The sequence below is a fragment of the Pongo pygmaeus genome, chromosome 15 (genome assembly GCF_028885625.2).
Source record: "Pongo pygmaeus isolate AG05252 chromosome 15, NHGRI_mPonPyg2-v2.0_pri, whole genome shotgun sequence".
In the NCBI taxonomy this organism is placed as follows: domain Eukaryota; kingdom Metazoa; phylum Chordata; class Mammalia; order Primates; family Hominidae; genus Pongo; species Pongo pygmaeus.
This window is the reverse complement of record NC_072388.2, coordinates 49,437,522-49,458,364: the sequence shown is the minus strand read 5'-3', so window position 1 is coordinate 49,458,364 and position 20,843 is coordinate 49,437,522. Positions and strand designations below refer to the sequence as shown.

At 41.6% G+C, this 20,843-nt stretch overlaps 1 protein-coding gene across 9 annotated transcripts in view; it reads left to right on the top strand.

The window, feature by feature from the left end:
- Positions 1 to 20,843, top strand: part of NIN (ninein) — a 110,600-nt gene that overhangs the window by 41,847 nt on the left and 47,910 nt on the right. For all 9 annotated transcript variants that reach the window (XM_054447655.2, XM_054447653.2, XM_063651219.1 and 6 more), the window contains 7 exons: positions 9,985 to 10,024; positions 11,655 to 11,845; positions 15,683 to 15,829; positions 16,306 to 16,473; positions 17,298 to 17,434; positions 17,774 to 17,914; positions 18,204 to 18,378. In XM_054447655.2, the coding sequence (XP_054303630.2) occupies positions 9,985 to 10,024; positions 11,655 to 11,845; positions 15,683 to 15,829; positions 16,306 to 16,473; positions 17,298 to 17,434; positions 17,774 to 17,914; positions 18,204 to 18,378 (999 nt within the window). The remainder of the gene's footprint in view (positions 1 to 9,984; positions 10,025 to 11,654; positions 11,846 to 15,682; positions 15,830 to 16,305; positions 16,474 to 17,297; positions 17,435 to 17,773; positions 17,915 to 18,203; positions 18,379 to 20,843) is intronic.

The following is a 20,843-nucleotide window of genomic DNA, read 5'->3' as shown; positions in this document are numbered from 1 at the left end:
GGCTGGCTTCTAGGAACTCATCCTATAGGGATTAGTGAGCAGACAGTCATCTGAAAAGATAAAATAATAATTTCTCCTCTTTTGCCCTCTAAGGTGATTTCATAGTAGGGGAGGTTGCTACAGGTCAGCCAGAATTCATTCCTAGGCTCTTGGGTTAGTGGTTCACAGTTTTCTCTGCATCCTTATTTGGAGGGCCTTCTCCTATTGCCCATAAGCATAACCCAAATTATGGGTCATCCTCAGTGATTACTGAGAATCATTCACTGCAGTCTACTTACAGCTCCACCCTTTATCTCCCACTCAAGAAAACATCTAGAAACACAGGCATGTGAGGGGGAGGCTATTACAGAGATCGCTTTGGAGCAACTAAATTTATATTTAATGTAAGTCCACTGTGAAGCTTCAGGCTTCATTACTTACAAGCGACTTGGAGCTCATCTGGTGCCTATTCAGAGTGCCCACTGTGATGTGGTGGCACGGGTGGGAGAGCCCGTGTTGGCACTAGGGGGTAGCAAATGTTCTGCCACCTTGGCCTCCTCTCCTGAGTAGAATGTGTGAAAAGAAATCTTGTTATGAGTTGCTTTTGATCATATTTTACTTTTGCTTTAGTTCGTACATGTTAAAGCCCCAACATAAATTGTAAACATTTTACATGTTTACATGCTTACATCTATGATGTCTTCAGGATAGACTTTTTTTTAACAGAATTCCAGTCTTTTCCTTTATTGTCTTAAGTCTTATCAGATGGAAATCCCTCCCCCCACCCCATGCTTCTATCAGACACTTGGATTCTTTCCTGCTGAAATAGAAAATATATAACCTAGCTACTAAGCATGTCTCTTCTACCAAATTTAGTTTACAAGGCAATAAAGCTACTCTGTAGGGAAAGGGTACTATAACCTAGCTAAATTTTCAGCACCAAAATACGCATTTCAGAATTTCACTTGGAAATCCCGAAGCAGAATGTGCTAATTCATAAATGACAGGTAGGTCCCACCATGAGGCTACCATGAGTGTTTGACTTCCAATTTCACATGTTTGTCTGGCAAATGGATCCCTTGGGAGTCTGGCCTCTCATCCTGGGTGATATTGAAAAGAAAGTGATGATTTTTCTTTTTTTATGGGATCATTTTCGCTCAAGTCAATTCAGTTGGCCATTTCTATTCTGAATTAATCCAGACTAACAAAGGGCACCTTCTTGATTCCAACCTAAGGTGTGATTAATGAGAAGATTTTGGTTGTCACTGTTTTTGCTTTACTTTGTTAAGAAACAAGCGAGAGTAAGAAGAGTACATTTTTTCCCTTGTATATTAATAGCTACTAAACTGACCTTGAATTTTATGCTCATGTTTCTTCTGAGGGCAGGTGGCAGGGAAAACAAAACTAAACTAAACTAATTCTCAATTCTGTTCTCGATTACTCAGGCCTGGTAGAAAAGGTTGTGCAATTAATACAATTGGGGCAGGACCACTTTGCTTTCTGCCCTGGTTGAAAACAGGGTACACCTTGTTAACTCTTTTCCTCCACAGGGAATAAATTGGGTCTAGTAAGATTTTTATCAACAGCAAGGGGTGTTATACAGTCATTTTTCCAACTGTAGACAATAGTAGTGTAAGCCAAAACCATTGGCTTGCACAGTGTGGTTTAAGTGAGGACCTGAGAGAAAAGTTAAAGCTGATTACTGCACTACAAGCAAATCCAGTCTTTGTGTTGGGACTATGAGGGTAGGAGGATGGGGAGGTGGTTGTTAAAAAGCTTAAAAAAAGACAAACTGATTTTACTACCCTACATAAAATGAAACTTCTTCAAGAAGTGTGAAACTGACTTATCTTTTCCCTTATGTTCATTTTCATGTATGCATAACTTTGCAGTTTATGAATTATTCATTTACATCGTACAGAGTCAATATTTAATTCTGGAGTAAACTTAATAACCAAGAGAAGTTCTGCTAAGAGCTTTTGTAGCCGAAATGCACCTATTTTCCTGTTACTCCCTTGTTAAATTTTCTTTTCCAGTCTTTGACAAACCAAGCAGTTTTATTGCTGATGCCATTTATTCTGCCAAAGGCTATGATGTCTTCAGGATGGAGTTTTTTTTTTTTTTTTTTAATGGAATTCCATTCTTTTCCTTCGTTGTCTTAAGTCTTATCAGATCATCCGGCTATTGCCAGAGATGAAACATTCATTCAAGATGCAATTGTAGATCACTTGAAAGTGATAGAAGCTCCTTCAAAGCTTATAAAATGTCTCTTTTTCTGACACATACTTTTAGGCTTTAGTGTCCTGGTGAGCCTTCCTGACTTGATCCCAGCGGGAATTGTCTTGGAGACCAGACCCTACCCCCACCTCCTTCCAGATCAACAATTTCTAATATTTATCTTCTAACTAGAAACTAAAACAGACAAGAAGTCAAGAATTAATGTTCATGATGACAGTAACATTTTCTGTCCTACATATCATTAAATATTTTCCAACAGAAAAGTAGTATTCGTTACTTAGCAGCTCTGAGGAGCAGGAAAGGTATTTTTTTAAATCTCTTTCCTTTAAGGACTTTAAAATCCAGTGAACCAAAACTAGTTGCCAAACTTGGTAGGAGAAGAGGCTTAAGGCCCAAACTCTTAAATTCAGCATTTCCTTGGACCAGTAGTACCAAAGGCTTTTTTAGCCTTCAATGTAGCAGGACTCATCTAAATGTGTGTGAATTTGTAGTAGGACTCATCTAAATGTGTGTACATTTAAAAATCGTATTAATTCCTGTTATCCCCCGCATGCACTTGTAGCACTTAATTGCCTTTAAAGATAAAGGCACTGATTTGCATTCTGGTCGTGACAACCCTGGCCTTAGGAGCTTGTCCCGGAGTTCAGAATGAAGAGACTGGGAGCTGGGCTGTCAGGCTCTCCATTGCCTTTGCCTTCAAAGGTGGCATAGTGGAAAATGAACCACAGTCCCAGGAAGTGTGTCCCTGCAGAAACAATAGCCAGCCCTGCCGGGCGCACTCAGCTTCCACTACCCAGCTCAGAGCACAGGCTTTATAAATACTTAGGACTGTTAGTGAAATACGCCATAGATGCTGTATTTTTTAAAAGTCTTAAAGTTTCTTTCATGAGCACTCTCCTTAAACTGATTTCTCTTTTTTTCAGAGACTTCCTGTGCTTAGCTAAATGTGCTGCTCTTCTAAATGCACACTACAGCTCAGTTTGTTTGGGAAGCTATGTTACTCTAGTACATTTCCTTCCTCTTCTCTCTGGGTTTACAGGGCTTTTTCCTTTCCAAAAAAAAAAAAAAAAATGACAACTCTACTCCAGGCTCTGAGGCTGCTGAGATCAGCTCAGCAACCTCTGCTGGGAAAGAATGCCCCGGTGTCTGCCCCCGTAATGGTTTTAATTAGCTGTACATTCTGCGGGGCGCAAAGGTCTGCGCTGGAGCAGATGGCTGGTGGGGGTGGCGGCTGGGCTATTGTGGGCAGGGGCCACACCAGGACCACAGGCTGCAGATGCTGGCCCAGCACTGGGGCTAGAAGCTGGAGATCCAGGAGGCTCGGGCCATCTGCTCTGCAGTCCAGCAAAGCAGGTGTCCCTCCCAAGAGAGCATTCCAGAAATCGGTGCCGCCTGTGCAGCCGCTGTGTGCAGGGCACTCTTGTCCAGCTGTAGGACAAACTCAAGAGCTGGCTACAATGGCCAGCATGACACTGAGATGCACGGCCCTCAGAGTGGGTTTGGGGGGACTCCCTTTGTCTGCCTGAGGGGGTGGGGACTGTCTTGTGAGCAGCCATTTTGGGGCTGGACAACCTCTGACCTTCTCCCCTCTGCCTACTCTCAATGGGGCTGTTGGCCAGTACACTGGCATAGTAATGCGGAAGGACAAGGCAGCCCCTGCCAGCCGTGGCTGCCTAGGGGACACTGTCTGCAGGGAGGGGCCCCAGGGGAAGCCCTGATCCTAAGTTGAATTGAAAGTTCACTGCTTCATCACAATCATCATGCTCAAGGCTGTAGTTCTGGGGATTTCCTTAGCTTTATTAAGGTATAATCATAAAAGTTATGTACGTTTACAGTGTACAACATGATGTTTTGGTATATGGATACATTGTGAAATAACTAAATCAAGCCAATTAACATATCAAGGCTGTAGATTTTAAAGAGAGTCTCTTCTGGGTTTGTTCTTTAAAGCTGGCACTGGTCTGTGTGCTGTTTTTTCTGCCCTTGTCCTAGTTTTACACATCCAAGTAGTAAGAATAGTCATTGTAATATTTATTAACAAATGCTTGGCACTTAATGGGCACTGTTGTAAGTGCTTTCCAAATGTGAAGCACACCATCAGAGGTACGTGTTGTTATTCATGTACTCATGAGGAAACTGAGGCACACAGAGGGTAAGTAACTTGGCCAAGGTCACACCACGAGTAAGTGGTAGAGCGGAAATTGAACTCGAGTATGGTTCTGCAGTCTAAACCCCTAACCACATCATTTTTCTGACTGAAATAATAACAATAGCTAAGGTTTCTTAAGTGCCAAGCATATGACTCCATGTCCCTTTGGGTGCACTGGAGTGTCCTCCTCACTTTGTAAGGTACTGAGGGGTCACAGAAAGTGGCAGAGCCAAACAACCCAGACAGTGTCTCTGCCAAACCCTTTTGCTTATCTGTCTACAACTGTGCCTCCAGAGTAGGGAGAAACTGAAGTCCCACAGGATGAGTTTTATGTTTATTAATATCCATTCTTTCTCCAATGAGAGGTTACATATATTTTAAGGGAAAAAATAAATCTTATCTCATGAATTCAGTCTTGTGAACACATCTCAGCCATTGTTCTCGCTTTCCCCCCTACTTTTCCAAAGATTTTTGTGATAATCGTCCTTCTAGTGCTCATGGCAGATCTGTGTCTACAGGCCACCTGCCAGGCTTCCACTGTGCTGGGTAAGCCATCAGCAATTAAAGGACCCTTTTCCAGAATGATGCCTCCCTTTACTGGTGGTGTTCCAGTAACCGAATGATTTAATCCCCCGAGCCTTCTAACCTGCCTTCCCCTCCTTCTCTCCCTGCTTTTTAATTGGAACTACTGGCTCCAGGCAGTGAGAATGAAAATAAATGAGCTGTGAATGAATTGAATCTTCCCCCACCCACCCCCCTGAAATAGCAATTTCATAACAAATGCTCAGCCACCCTGTGCTTTTCTCCCTCTTATTGAGGGAACAGACCCGTGGTGGACACTAGGTACAAGGAAGCACAGAATACCCCATCTCCAACTGAGGTGGTCTTGGAATGAAAATGGAGCCATTAGCATAAGCCTGCTTCTCCTTTTAACAGGGTGGTCCTGGCTGGATCTGTGTTTCTTACAAAGGGTCCTAGGGGGAATTCTTGGGATACTGCTACTCCCAGAAGACTTTAAAACATGTTTAAACTGGCTGGGTGCAGTGGCTCACACTTGTAATCCCAACACTTTGGGAGGCTGAGGTGGGTGGATCACTTGAGCCCAGGAATTTGAGACCAGCCTGGGCAACATGGCAAAACCCCATCTCTACAAAAAAAAAAAACAAAACAAAAACAAAAATGAGCCGGGTGTGGTAGCAGGCACCTGTAGGTGGGTCAGCGGGGAGGGCTGGAGGATCACCTGAGCCTGGGAGGTTGAGGCTGCAGAACAGAGTGAGACTCCGTCTTAAAAATAGAAACAAACAAAAACCATGTTTAAACTATCCTTCTCCCCCAACCCCCACCCCCACTTGCCTTAAGATTTTGTGTGAAATCATTGAAGATGAGGATGCTGCCTGGGCTTTCGAAGGCTGTGCCGTATCTGACGCTTTTGGGTTGGACTGTCTCAAGAATGTCTGTTTGGGATGGTCTCAGTCCACAAGGCAGGTCTCAGTCGAGTGTCTCTGATCTTGCCACTTTAGGAGGCATTGGCATCCAACATTCACCAGCCTGAGCAGCACCTGGGCTTCCCACCAAACCGCCTCATCTGTCATAATACGGGGGAGATGCTGCAGAACAATATTTACCAAAAGGAGGGAGCTTCCTTTTATCCCACCCCCAAGTCACAGGAAATAAATTTTTTGAGAATTTAGTGGGCAAATAGTGAGAGTTGTACCTATTTCTGTTGCATAAACAACATTTATAACAGTAAAAGAATAAAAGGAAATTGTTTCCCATAGTCCTTCCACCAAGATGCATCTATTTTTATTATGTCTATTTCCTTCCAGCCTTTGTCTAATTGTATAAATATTTTTGCTGGTGGTAATCATAGTATAGATAGCATTTTTGTAATGGTCTTTCATTTAACATTTCATAAGATGTTTTTCCATGTTCCTACATGGTTTTTTAATTATACTTTTAATGACTGCATTATAATGTATCATTATACTTTATGCTCTATTGTTGAATATTTAAATTGTTTTCAATACTTTCTGGTTACAAAAAGTGCTATGATGTATGTATTTACACATATGGCTTTTCTTCCTCTTTGATTTTATTGTCTTTGAATACCCAGTGAAATTATTGGATCAAAAAGTATGAACATTTTTATTGCTTTTGATGCATAAAGCCATTTACATGACTGAAAGTAATAATCACTTACAGTGCCACCCATAACATATGAACAGGCCTGTTTCAGATCGTAACCTTGATGGTAATAGAAGTCATATCTTAAATACTTTGCTAATTTAATAGGAACAAAATGACCTTTTTTGGGGAACAAAATGACTTCTCAGTTTTAATCCTTCTTTAATTGCTGTTGAGATGAACCTTCCCCCATGTTTTTTGTTTGTTTGTTTGTTTTTAATGATGTTGCCTCTTATGTGAATTGTCTGTGTTTCTTGCTTCTCTGCTGGGAAGACTTGGCATTTTTCTTACAAACGTATATGAATAACAGATACCTCCCCAGGCCTACCCAATTGAATGCTTTAAGTTTAAATATGGAAATTAAAATAAATTCTATATGTATCATATAAACATATATCCAATAAAAATAACAAAATTGTACAGAGCTTACTATGTGCCAGGCACAATTCTAAGCACTTTACCGTAACTCCATGAAATATGTACTACTTTGTTCCCATTTTATAGGCAGAGAACCTGAGGCAGAAGTCGTCAGAAGCTTGCCTAAGGCCAACCTGGTAGGGAAGCCATGATTTAGCACCAGGCAGTCTGGCTCCTAAGTCTATGCAGTGGCCTCCATACTCGATCCCTTATTAGTTAGGAGTAAGAATCTGGGGAAGAAGGCAGCAGGGAAGTACTGTCCCAAAGAGTGAATCAGACATAGGCACCCAGTCCCATAGACTCGTAAGACGTTGGAAACAGTATATTGGAGCATCATGCTTCTCTGAATTCTGTGCTCACTATTTTCAAATGAACTGAGAAGTAAATGAGCCAATGCTTTAGTAATGACAAGGATTTTTTGAAGGTGTGTGTGTTGCATTTTTACAGCTGTATATTCCAACTGGGACTCTCTTTATGGTTTGGGGCCAGTGATAACATATTCTGCTGCCATTTCTCCCGTTTGTTTCTGCTGTTAGAAATCATTCCCTGCTTGAGATTTGGTAGGTTTCGACCAATGGTTCTGAGACCATAAAACCCTATTTTATTTGTCATAGGTGGAATTAGTGGATTTAGTTCTGGGGTGTTTCCAACTGATATGCTAAATAATGAATTTTCATAATTTTGGATGCCGAAGTAGTATGAGCATTTAAATTGTCTGCCCTGTTGAATAGGGAAATAAATGTGGAGGGACAGACAGGCAGGATGGTTTTGTTGATTTAAAATTTCTAATGTGAAAACAATTTAATTCTGACCAGAAATGAGAATGTAAGAAAATTTATGAAGGACTGTTGACTTTACCACTTGCTCCCCATCCCCACCATGCCTCAGACATCCATTAGATTGGAGAGATGTCTTTAGAAATGTAGGCTGAGTGAGCTTATGAAATTGTTATCACAAGCAAAAATCACACGTCCTAATTCACTTTTCATGGATACCATGTTTATTAGTGACTTTCCATTGTAATCTACATGAATTGTAGTGAACTTAAACATTTTGAGTTACGGCCTTTTGGTGTCTTCCATTTGTCAGCAACAACCCATCTCAGCATTGTCAGCTTGGTATGGCCAAATTAAATGGACTCTCTGAATTGGTACTATCTTAAATATCTAAGTAAAACATGGACCTGTGGAACTGTGGTAGGCGGTTGGCCCTCATTTAAGAGGTGAGAACTACCACTAGTGAGTGTGGAGAATAAAGTAGATGAGCGTAGGTTGCCTGAAAGAAGAACTTCAACTCGTATTAACTTGAATGAACTACTGAAAAACAACATTTCATCTAAAAATTTTACATGGCATACCATCTGTCATGAGGAATCCAAGTTCTAGAGACAGGTATTAATTAGGCTGACTTTCCTGTTGAGTTTATTTTTGGATTCTAAGCAATCAACTAGTCTTGTACAGGTCAGCTACCCAGAAAATGTGCTGGTTATTTGTTATCAAAGGCAGCTTCATTCATAAAGCTGGATCACTGCTATGACAGCAGCCCCGTTTGGAAAGGGCGATCCACCTTTTCTAACAGGGTTTTCTTTGATGGTTATAGTAACCCCTCGTAACAGTGATTAGTTTTAGGCAGTTTGCTGGAGAGGCTAAAGCCATTTGCTGGAAGCCACAGCCACTGTGGACCTGCTTGTTGCAACTGGTCAAAAGACGACCTGTACTATCGCCAGCCAGCGGAGCAAGGGCTGGATTTTGGTCCTGACCTGTGCCCTTAGCGGGGCACTTTTATGCAGTACACAAATTACAACTGTATGCTGTGACTTTGGAGAAGAGGCAGGAATAATGAAGCCTGATAAGGTAGCAAAATGGTCCAATTCAGATAAATTGAACTGCCTTTAGTGTAATTTACTGGTAATGTACATTTTATACTTTCTCTAGCCTACTTATTTTAAGTTGCATCTCTCTCCTCACTATGCCACAGATATACCAGGCTCATTCTTGCCTCCTTGCTTCAGCAAGTAACAACTGCCCCCTTCTTTTCTTTTGTTTTTTTTTTTGTTTGTTTGTTTTTTGTTTTGGAGACGGAGTCTTGCTCTGTTGCCCAGGCTGGAGTGCAGTGGCGCGATCTCGGCTCACTGCAAGCTCTGCCTCCTGGGTTCATGCCATTCCCTTGCCTCAGCCTCCCGAGTAGCTGGGACTACAGGCACCCGCCACCTCGCCCAGCTAATTTTTTGTATTTTTGGTAGAGATGGGGTTTCATTGTGTTAGCCAGGATGGTCTCAATTTCCTGACCTCGTGATCCGCCCACCTCAGCCTCCCAAAGTGGTGGGATTACAGGTGTGAGCCATTGCGCCCAGCCTGCCCCCTTCTTTTCATTTGGCTCTCTGCAGTTTATCCTTCAGGTCTCAGTTTAGACATTGCTTCTTCCCGATCTAACAAGTCTAAAGTATCCCATCTGCATAGCAACATAGCATCCTGAACTTCCTTGTCATAGCACTTAAAATACTACCGTTGTATTTCCTGTTTTCTTGTCTGCATGTCTTCATTACCATATAAACTTCTTGAGGCAGGAAATTTGTTTGTCCTGTTCATGGTTGTTCATGGTTGTATTACCAAGACCTAGCACAGTACCTAGCACAAAGAGAAGCACTCAGTACACATTTGTTGAAGAATAAATTCAAAAATGCATGTGTACAGATACTTGTTGGTTGATGGATACTGGATATTTGCTTTGGCTGGGTTTAATTGGTTGTGATAGGTTTTGCTGTTGAATAAGTGACCTAGCAAATGAGGACAAATCCTTGCTGCAGAAGGCTGTGTGGTGTTTCTTAGGAGTCTCGTCCTGATTGGCTGGTTAACTGAAGAGAACTCATCTAGATGGATACACTAGAGAGTCCTGAAATTATGTGACTCACTTAGATGATGATTTCAGAGCCAGAGAGTGATCTGCTCTAGGAAAAGCTAGGATCGTTCTTTCTGAATAAGTTCTAAAGCACACTAATCTTCTCTTGCCTTCTCTAGCACTGGAAGACGCAACGCAGTGAGGAGTATGAAGCGGAAGGTAAGAGCCGAGTGTGTCAGGACGTGCCTGGAAGGGAAGGTCTGCCGGGTGCTCTCCACACCCCATCTTTCTGATCTCTTACGCTGGAGGCCAGCTGGGAATTAACGTTAAGAACAACAGCAACAAAAAATTTATTCCCAATTGATAGCTTTTAGTTTTAAAATCCTAGCATTTAATATCATGCAAGAGATGGTAACTAAGATATATAATTTCACTTACGGGCTAATTTCCTCTTATACAGACTTTCAGATTAATTTTCTGACAGTCCTAAATAGTGACCTATTAAAATGCATCCCTTGGCCAGGCACAGTGGCTCACGCATGTAATCCCAGCACTTTGGGAGGCCAAGACAGGAGGATCACTTGAACCTAGGAGTTCATGACCAGCCTGGGCAACATGGCAAACCCCGTCTCTACTAAAAATAGCCAGATGTGGTAGCCTGTCGTCCCAGCTACTCAGAAGGCTGAGGTGGGAGAATCCATTAAGCCCCAGAGTTGGAGGCTGTAGTGAGCCGTGATTGTGCCACTGCACTCCTGCTTGGATAACAGAAGAGACTCTGTCTCAAAAAATAAAAATAACAATATAAATTAATTAATTAATTAATTTAAAAATGCATCCCTTGACAAGTTTCAAATGTATTTAAGAAGCATCAGAACACGTTGATCCTCTGGCCACCAGATGGCACTGTGGTTCAGCTAACAACCTCAGCCCGCTTCACAGCCCTCTGTGGATTAACTGTACTTAAGTGTAATTACAACCTGTTCTCTAGGTTGAAACGCCACAGCAGTAATGGGCTTAATTCCTGTGAGCAAAGAGTGGGAGTAGCACTAAATACTGCTTTCAACCCTCTGAGGTTCTTCCAAGCACACAAAATTGTGCCAATAATTATCTCATGTTTAAGTAATGACTTTACAGAATCTCTAATGTGTAAAGCAAAATTTAGAAGTGAGGGCTTTTAATAGAGAATAAATAAGCAGTTTTGATTTTTAAATAAGTAGTTTGATCCTTAAGTCTTCAAATGAAATTTACCTTAATGTATAGATAACTGGGAACTTACAGCTTGCAACCATTGATTTGTTTTTGTTTTTGTTTTTTTCAGTTGGACTGTTGGTTTCTGTATGTCAGAATATTTGTATGTAAGGATTTGGGAACAGGCTAATCTTGAGATTTTTATCATGAAATTATTTTCTTTTCAGTAAAAGATGCTGTAGTACTTAGACTGGACAGAAAATGGAGGTAATACATTCTGGTAGCTATAGTTGAGATAGAACTTACAGAGTTCTCGATAATGGCCTTCAACCAGCCTTCTCTTATGATCGCTATAGCCTAAGCTTGTGATGTGTTCAGTTGAAATAAAACAAGCCTAGAACTTTGCAGTATTGCACAGGAGATTATATTTATTACACAGGTATGACTGTCAGGGAGCCAAAAAGTACCCATTTACTCTAGTTGCAGCTTTAGAACCATTGATTCTGTTTCATGGGAGCTTCAGGACCAAATCAAAATGGAATTGACATTTATTGCCTTTTTCTTATAATATTTATTTTCAAAAAGCACAGTTTTCTTTAAGAATAGGCACTCTCTCTTTGCAATTCCTTTGGAAACCGTGCGACATATGCTTCTCTCTCAGGCCAGTTAAGGTTTTGGAACCCAGATGACTTGAATGCTTCACAGAGTGGATCTTCCCCTCCCCAAGACTGGATAGAAGAGAAACTGCAAGAAGTTTGTGAAGATTTGGGGATTACCCGTGATGGTCACCTGAACCGGAAGAAGCTGGTCTCCATCTGTGAGCAGTATGGTTTACAAAATGTGGATGGAGAGGTAAGCCTCGCAGTATAATTCAGGAATAATAATGATGGTAAAAGTGTAGCTGGCCACAGGCTAGGAACAGCTGTAGTGTGGCTCTCTGCAGCTTGTTAGACTCCATTTTCTTTTTTCCTAAGAACTCATTCATGAAGATTCTGTCATTGAGGAGCTCTTGTTGTGTTGTGGAAAAGAAAAACTGACAAGAGCTGACACTTACCCAGCTATTGTAAGCTCACTGTGTTAGGCAGGTTACCCCATGTGAAACTGTCAGGCACTAGCTCTGTGTAGCCATGATGTCAGATGTGTTTGTAGAGGTGCCATTCACAGAGTAAATTGTGGGAAACATGTGGAGGCAGAATTAAGCAAGGATTTCAGTAGATTTGAGTTGGGGGAGTATTTTGAAGGCCAGAAGGATAAATTTAAGTTTTTGGAAAGAACATCTCAATATCATCTCTGAGTTCTTAAGCAGATTGAGCAATATATAGAAAAATCTTGCTTGCTGACGAGGAGCTAAACTGCTTTTACATATTGGCATGAAGAGAGCCTTGGGTGAGAGCAGCCAGCAGCCATTACAATATTCTGCTCATGAGAAAATGGTAAAGGGTAGATTGGTTGTTTTGAAAATACTAAGAAGAGTTTTGAAGGAGCCCCCAAAAGACTCTTCTTTGGTAAAACTCTGAGCTTTATGTTTTCTAAAAAATTAAGAGAGGAACTGGTAGGACTGGGTGCATGAATAGCCGTGAAACATAAGAATAGAAATAATTCTAAGATGTGCCTTTCAACGAGCTGAAAATAAGGATTGGAGAGAGGTTAGGGCTACAGTTGTCGCTTTGGGAATCTTTGATTATAATGATATTTGAAACCATGCTTTCTGCTTGCTCGGGGGATAAGTGGTATTATTTTCCTAAACAGATAATAGAAATATTTCTTTAGTGGTATTTTTCTAAACAAATAATAGCTTTTGATTTATTATCAAAAGCTTTCAAGTAGCCTAGCTTACAGAAATTTTTTTTTGTTGTTTTCCCCTTCTTCCATGTATATTTGACCATTATATACCCTTTGTTTACCTTTTTAATGGCTCAGTGGTAATTTATTTTTCATTGGTGACTATTAAGTCATAAAATTAAATTTATTCTCCTGAATTGTAAATCAGTGCAATATGTAGAACCTTGGGTTGTTTTTGCCAAAAAATATTGCACAAACTTGGATTATTTATCTAAAATCAATTCTTGGAATAAACTGTAGCCACTTGTGGAGAGCTGCATTTTCTTCTGTGGTGGTTTCCAAAGCTCAGGAAAAGAAGTAGCACATTTAGTTATTTTCCTCTGGCCTGAGGACAAGTAGAGGATTGCTCATTGAATATAGCTTTTACTTAGTGTTTTTCCTGCTAAAGAAAAATAGTGAAATTCTATAGTACTTAGTATTACTAGCTCTAAACCACAGAGGAGCTGGAAGTTCAAGATGATCTCGTTTACTTGGAATCCTAAAATTTTACAACTGAAAGCCATTTTAGATTTAGTCCCCTCTCATTTTATAGGTAGAGAGAGTGAAATCATGGCTGTTCCCTGCTTTCATGAAGGGGAACTAGAGTCACTGTCTTATGCCTGTAACTAGCACGCTCCTTTCCGAAAGCAAGAACAATGACAGGGCAGAGATGCAAACCAACATGCCCGATGCCAAACCTGGCCCCAAGCCTATTTTATTTGTCATGCCCAGTGTTTTTAAAATTGAACTTTTTGCTACATTGAAAAAAAAAATCAGGATATTTTTCTAAAAATCCAAAGATTTGGCTCCATTTTATGGGCAGTAAGATGCAGCCAGCTCCTTTGGAGAGGACATGCACTCCTGTGTTCAGTTTCCCAGCACTCACTACTTTCTGATGTCTTAAACCGATCTTGCCTCATTTGTTGACATCATCTTCCGGGCCTCTTTGAGTGTTTGGGTTTGTGATTATTTTCCAACTTACACTTCAGTAAACCAGCTATCCAAAGACCTGGTCCATGTAAGAATAAGGATGTCCTCACAGTTCCAGAGACAGCTCCCGCTCAAAGTGTAGAGCGTGCCCCAGTTGGCCATTTAACCGGCATTGTTTTCTGTCTAGCCCCCCCGTCTTCTGAATCCACACTCTTATTCGTCACTTGCCCACTCCACCATCTAAAATAACTGGAATGACTTTCCAGGTGCGAGGTCTTTAGGCAGTCTGGAAGCTGTGCACTGATTTGGCTAATGTCACAAGGTCAAGCAGTGTGGATCTAAGGTTAGAGCCAAACTTTTAACCTTGTTAACTTCAGTCAACACACCTGGACTTGACTGTAATTTCTGGTATGAAGGTCCTGAAAGCCTTGTCCTCCAGGAAAATATTATTTTGGTTGATAAGAACAGGATAGAAAAGTTAAGGGATCTTGGCAACCTCAGAATCTTGCCCCAAATATCTTTCCATTGATTTGATCCTCTTTTAGGAATTGTTGCTTCTTGCAAACGTTTCCAGTCTTTAGAATGGTTTTCTTGTTTCAGAGTTCCCTCCAGAGTAAGTCCTATGAAAGGAAGAATGGAAACTAATGGTTCCTGTTGGGTATGAATTGGGGAAAAAAAAGCATTTGAGATGAAAGAATTGCCTCAAGCCCTTACATGAAAAATGAAATCAACAATGAGATCATATAAATCCTAGCAGTAGTCCAGATTTACAAAATGAATATCAGAAGTTTGAGAATGTGTTGCAGAGAATTTAGGCCTGTGTTAGAATGAGTCCAGTTGTAGGCTCAAATGCAACAAGAGCAATTTGTTGCTTATTCTGTCTCCTTACTGCTCAGTGGCATGGGCCTCAACTGGGAGCTTGTTAGAAATGCTGAATCTGAGTCCCCACCACCAGACTTACCATATTAGAGTCTTCATTTTAACAACCTCTCCAAGAGATTCCCATTTTGTACATTGGAGGCATGTTCCTATAGAAACATTTTAACTCCAGAATAAAGAGGAATCTGACTGCTAGTGGGAGGGTTTTGCCTTTCCTCCTCGTTCTGTGGCTTCAGTGACTCACGTTGCTCTATTCACCTTCCCATTCCTCCGTGGAGCTAGGGAACCAGCCATTCCCAGGCAAGCCTCTAGACGGGGCTGTAGCCCAGTCTCCCCTTCCCTATTACAGGATAGGGGCTGTTTGATTACCATCAGAGGGTGCGGACGAGCCAGTCAAAACTCCCTTGCCTTTACATGTCTTGGAACCCTTCTATTGCACACACATAAAGTCTTTGTTTTTCCTGTGCTAAAACATTAAAGCAAAAAGCCAACACACTCAGTATTGTTAAAAGTAAGGTTCTAAACCCCAGGTTATGGATTTCAGATTCCAAATCTTAATTGTAATCAGATCATTGTAATCTGTCCCAGACCAAATTCTGCTGTGCTAGCCTACCAATTTCAAAAATTCAACATAAAGAAAATATCACTGAGGATCACCACAGTATGAAAGTGTAACGGATGTCCAACCGCTTTCTACCGCTATGACACTGGGAAGCTGTATCTTTATATTATTTAGATATTTTTCTTAATTTGTAAGAATAATGTGTAACAACATTAAAGACTGCCTGTTGTAGGAGTGTGAATAAAAGAGAATATAGTTAATTGCTAAATTGCATAAGATTATGAAGATGTTGGAAACTGACTTTTATTTAGTTTGTGGGAAGGAGGAGGGCATATCATTACTGGAAAGGGAAATCAGTAAAGTGAGAATAAAGGGGCATAATTATATTTCTGGAGTCCTGGGACCAACCATGGTACTGATTACTATTGGCCAGAAGTATACTTTGGGCCTTGTATACTTGAATGGAGTATTTAAAATATGTGATGACTCTTTTCTAGATGCTTGAGGAAGTATTCCATAATCTTGATCCTGACGGTACAATGAGTGTAGAAGACTTTTTCTATGGTTTGTTTAAAAATGGAAAATCTCTTACACCATCAGCATCTACTCCATATAGACAACTAAAAAGGCACCTTTCCATGCAGGTAAAAAATAAGCAAAAGTGCTTTCTTGGTGAATAAAAGTTAGAACCCATTTAAGTAATGTCTAATAAATTAATCTGTTGTCTGAAACAAAATACTAAGGAAAGAGAGGGAAGCAAAAGAAGAATTAGACTTAACCATTAGGAAGGAAAGGTTGGGTTTGAGAAATGACCATAAATTATAGTGGGAAGACCACTAATTATGCCTTGTCATGTCAGCTCTGGGTCAGAAGAAACCTGGTGTTAATTAGGGACATATCTCGTCTATGTCATAGAACTCTCTACCAAAACAGTTGGTTTTGATAAGCTCTGTAGGCTTGACTCAGTTGGGAACAGAGATCAGAGCGGCTGCATGACTTTTTTCCTGGCACTGTATATTAGAGAAACATGCCTTCTACCCATCGTGGTCAGGGCTGACCAATATCTTGTTGAAATGCCTGGAATCAAGCTAGGCTTACTCAAGTCTCTTCCTCCTTCCAGTCTTTCGATGAGAGTGGACGACGTACCACAACCTCATCAGCAATGACAAGTACCATTGGCTTTCGGGTCTTCTCCTGCCTGGATGATGGGATGGGCCATGCATCTGTGGAGAGAATACTCGACACCTGGCAGGAAGAGGGCATTGAGAACAGCCAGGAGATCCTGAAGGTGTGGCAGCTAAAATTGAGAAAAATGACAAACCGGAGAAGGGTTGAAAATTTTCAATTTTTTTTTTTTTTGGAAACTGTGATTTGATTTTATTTCTCCTTAATGGTACTTCTGTTCACAAAGTCTCAAAGATAAAAGGTAACTTTTTTGTAGCCCTTTTAACCAGGAGCCTTTTGTTAAGTACTTTCCATGTTTTTAACCCCCAGATTATTGACATGAGAAATACTCTTACAATTGTGTTTATTTACAGGGCCAGATAGTTTTGTCGTCGTCGTTATTGTTTTTTGGTTTTTGGTTTTTTTTTTTTTTTGAGACGGAGTCTCGTTTTATCACCTGGACTGGAGTATAATGGCATGATCTCGGCTCACTGCAACCTCCGCCTCCTGGGGTTCAAGAGATTCTCCTGCCTCAGCCTCCCAAGTAGCTGGGACTACAGGCGCACACCACCATGCCCGGCTATTTTTGTATTTTTAGTAGAGACAGGGTTTAACCATGTTGGCCAGGATGGTCTTGAATTCCTGACCTCAAATGATCCGCATGCCTTGGCCTCCCAAAGTGCTGGGATTATGGGCGTGAGCCACTGCACCTGGCCAAGATAATTTTTTTTTCTTTTTAACACAAATAACCATGTTATGCTTTCCTTAGAGAAAACTTAACTATGTTCTAGACTGATGGCTGTTCCTAAGCAATCACTAAAGCAATGGAATTGTCTAATTTCTAGATCATTGTCAGCTCTCAGAGTTTGTATAGCCTTCACGTTTTCTGCTTTCAGAGGATGGAATGAGTGATTTGTTTTTGAATTTACGCCTTGCTCTGATTTCTAGGCCTTGGATTTCAGCCTTGATGGAAACATCAATTTGACAGAATTAACACTGGCCCTTGAAAATGAACTTTTGGTCACCAAGAACAGCATTCACCAGGCGGCTCTGGCCAGCTTTAAGGCTGAAATCCGGCATTTGTTGTGAGTTGAGCAGAAGGTTTGCCTGCCCCATTCCCTTTCCTACTTGTGCAGCAAGTCATTCGGATGCCTTGGATAGACATCCTTCTATTCTGTATGCAAATGTTGCTCATCTTCTGTCCAACTGCTGCACACATCTTCCTTAAACTATAGGAAAATTAAGGAGAACTTAGATTAACATGTAGGCTTTTGAAGGGAAGGGTGGAATGCCTTTTTGCTTTGGGAGGGTTTTGGTTGTCTTGGTTTTGCTTCTGTATTGATGCAAGCCAGATGAGAGCTTTTCTGGGTCTACTTGTTGCTTAGAAACAGTTTCCCATTAACTCAGTGTACTTCTGATCCTAGGGAACGAGTTGATCAGGTGGTCAGAGAAAAAGAGAAGCTGCGATCAGATCTGGACAAGGCCGAGAAGCTCAAGTCTTTAATGGCCTCGGAGGTGGATGATCACCATGCAGCCATAGAGCGGCGGAATGAGTACAACCTCAGGTGAGGCCAGCAGAGTGAGGCTCCTCCTCACCCACCACCCTGGCCCAGGGCAGTGGCGCCTGCAGCTGCAGAGGCAGAACAGGGCATCGGGGACTCTTCTGGCCAGCCTCTTGGCCACACCTTGCTGGAGTGACTCAGATGTGGTCAAGCCCTAAGGGAAAGCAGGGTACACTAGATATTTTATCCAGGTGCTTTTCATCTCTGTGCCTCTGTGTTTCCATTTTTGGTAGATTGATACTGGGACCTCTGAAAGACGTGATGGCAGCTTGTCCATTTTTCTTCCTTGCAGGAAACTGGATGAAGAGTACAAGGAGCGAATAGCAGCCTTAAAAAATGAACTCCGAAAAGAGAGAGAGCAGATCCTGCAGCAGGCAGGCAAGCAGCGTTTAGAACTTGAACAGGAAATTGAAAAGGCAAAAACAGAAGAGAACTATATCCGGGACCGCCTTGCCCTCTCTTTAAAGGTAATCATCTTATTAGTTCTGTGGTCTGCATCCCTGCTGGGAACACCACGTGGAAAACTACAGCTTTGGAAGTGGGCATGTTTGCACAGGGTTCAGTCCAAAAATCCTCCAAGTTTGCCCAGCTGGGTCTTCACCCAGACTTGGCAGGGCCCTGCTAAAATCTGGATTTCAGCAGGGCTACCCAGGCTCCTGCTTTGCTCACAGTATTGATTAGCATCTCTTGTTCTTCTCTCCCACTGCGGGTTCACTAGGTCTTCAGGGCTGTTTGGCACCTGGCTGACCCCTTGATTCCTCCCGCTCCTACTCCAAACCTGGCCCTCACCCTCAGATCCCCATCTTCTTGCCTGCCCGCCCCCCCTCATTCTCAGCAGATGGTCTTGCCTCCTGCTACATGGATGCCTGTTTCTCCCGGTCTCCAAATGTGCCTTTTCTTCTCTTTTTTTTTTTTTGAGATGGGGTCTCACTCTGTCACCCAGACTGGAGCGCAGTGGTGCAGTTATAGCTTACCGCAGCCTCAAACTCCTGGCCCCAAGTGATCCTCCAGCCTCGGCCTGCCAAGTAGCTGAGACTATAGGCTCATGTTATTATGCTCAGCTAATTAAAAATGTGTTTTGTAATCCCAGCACTTTGGGAGGCCGAGGCAGGCATATCACTTGAGGTCAGGAATTTGAGCCCAGCCTGGCCAACATCGTGAAACCCTGTATCTACTAAAAATACAAAAGATTAGCAGGGTGTGGTGGTGCGTGCCTGTAATCCCAGCTACTCGAGAGGCTGAGGCAGGAGAATTGCTTGAACCTGGGAGGCAGAGGAAGTTGCAGTGAGCAGAGATTGTGCCACTGGACTCCAGTCTGGGTGACAGAGCAAGATTCTGCATCTAAAAAAAAAAAAAAAAAAAAATTGTAGAAACAGGGTCTCATTATGCCTAGGCTGGTATCAAACCCTGGCCTCAAGTGATCCTCCCACCTCGGCCTCCAAATGTGCCTTGCCTCTCAAACATCCTCCCCTCTTTCCTGTGTCTCAGTGAAAGAAGTGTTCCTTCTCTTTGCTGGACTCTTACACCAGATAATAAGGTGCAAGGGCTCTGGAGTCAGGCTGCCTGGTTCAGATCTGGGTACGGTACCACCACTTACTGAAAGCTTTGATCAGGTTCCTCAGCCTGTTTCCTAATGTTAAAAATGGGCACCATAATAATACCTACCCTATATAGCATTGAGGTGTGGGCTAAATGAGATGAGGCACATACAGTGTCTGGAAAATAATAAGTACATATGAAATGTTTGCTGTTACTGCTATCGCAAAAGGTTCTTGATACTCCACACATCAAAAACTGAGCTAATTATCACTCCCTAGCCATCAACTATTTCATCTAGTGAATTTCTCCCTAATCAACATCAACACCATGAGGTGTAAGTCTCAGAAGCTAAAATTCCTCGTCATCTTCCCTCATTACTCATCAGTCTGTAAGTTATGTTGATGCTCCGAAGTGACTCCCAGATTTATCTCCTTCCTCTGCATTTCCTAGCCTCTGATTAGGTTCAGAATTCATCATGATGTCTCAGCTAATTAATGTGTATCCTGAACAGTTCTTTTTTCCATCTCTTCCACCTCCATATGGCTACCAGTCACTTAACTAAAGATCAGTTACAATCATGCTGTTACCACCCTTTGCAAAAAAACAAAAACAATGTGTTAGCAGTCAAGGTTCTTGAAAAGGAGCTTGTCCTCATACCTTTCAAACTTGAGCTGCTGCCACCAAGTCCCAGTGCCATGCCCTCCCCCACCCCACTGCACCTACCCCAGCTCTCTCCGTGCCTCAGAGGGCAGAGCACATTTATGCCCCTTCACTGCTTTCCCCAACACTGCAGGCCAAATTACTTTTTCATTCCCATTACGTTTACTTTTTTCTTGCCAAGAGATAGCACATTTCCTACTGGGTCATATAGAGTTGTATCCACATCTGCCCCCCTCCCCAAGATAACAACAGTATCTGATTTGTCAGTCTCCAGAACACCAGCACTGCCTGATACACAGAGATTACTCTATGTTGTTCTAGCCTCTACATTTTGGTGTACTTTGAAAGATTAATATTATAGAATTGGCATTTTAGGGGAAGGTAGCATTTTTTAAATGCTCTAAGTACATTTTTTTTTTACTTATATTGCTGTATGAGGGTGTGAACTAGAATATACTAAAAATATACTGGCTCTGTATTCTTTTGGCAAAATGTGCTTAGAAAATGATGTTCTTCCAATCAGCCTTTAACACTGGAAAAGAAAAATGTCAAATGGCATGTCTGCGTGTGTGTGTGTGTTTGTGTGTGTGTGTGTTTTGGCAAATGTGGTTGGAAATCTTTCTTAAAAATACTATATATACAGATCCTTTAAAAAAAACTTTTATGGGTTTTAGTTGATGTGTTATTATAATATAAACATATACAAATTATGAGCAATTTATATGTACAGTTT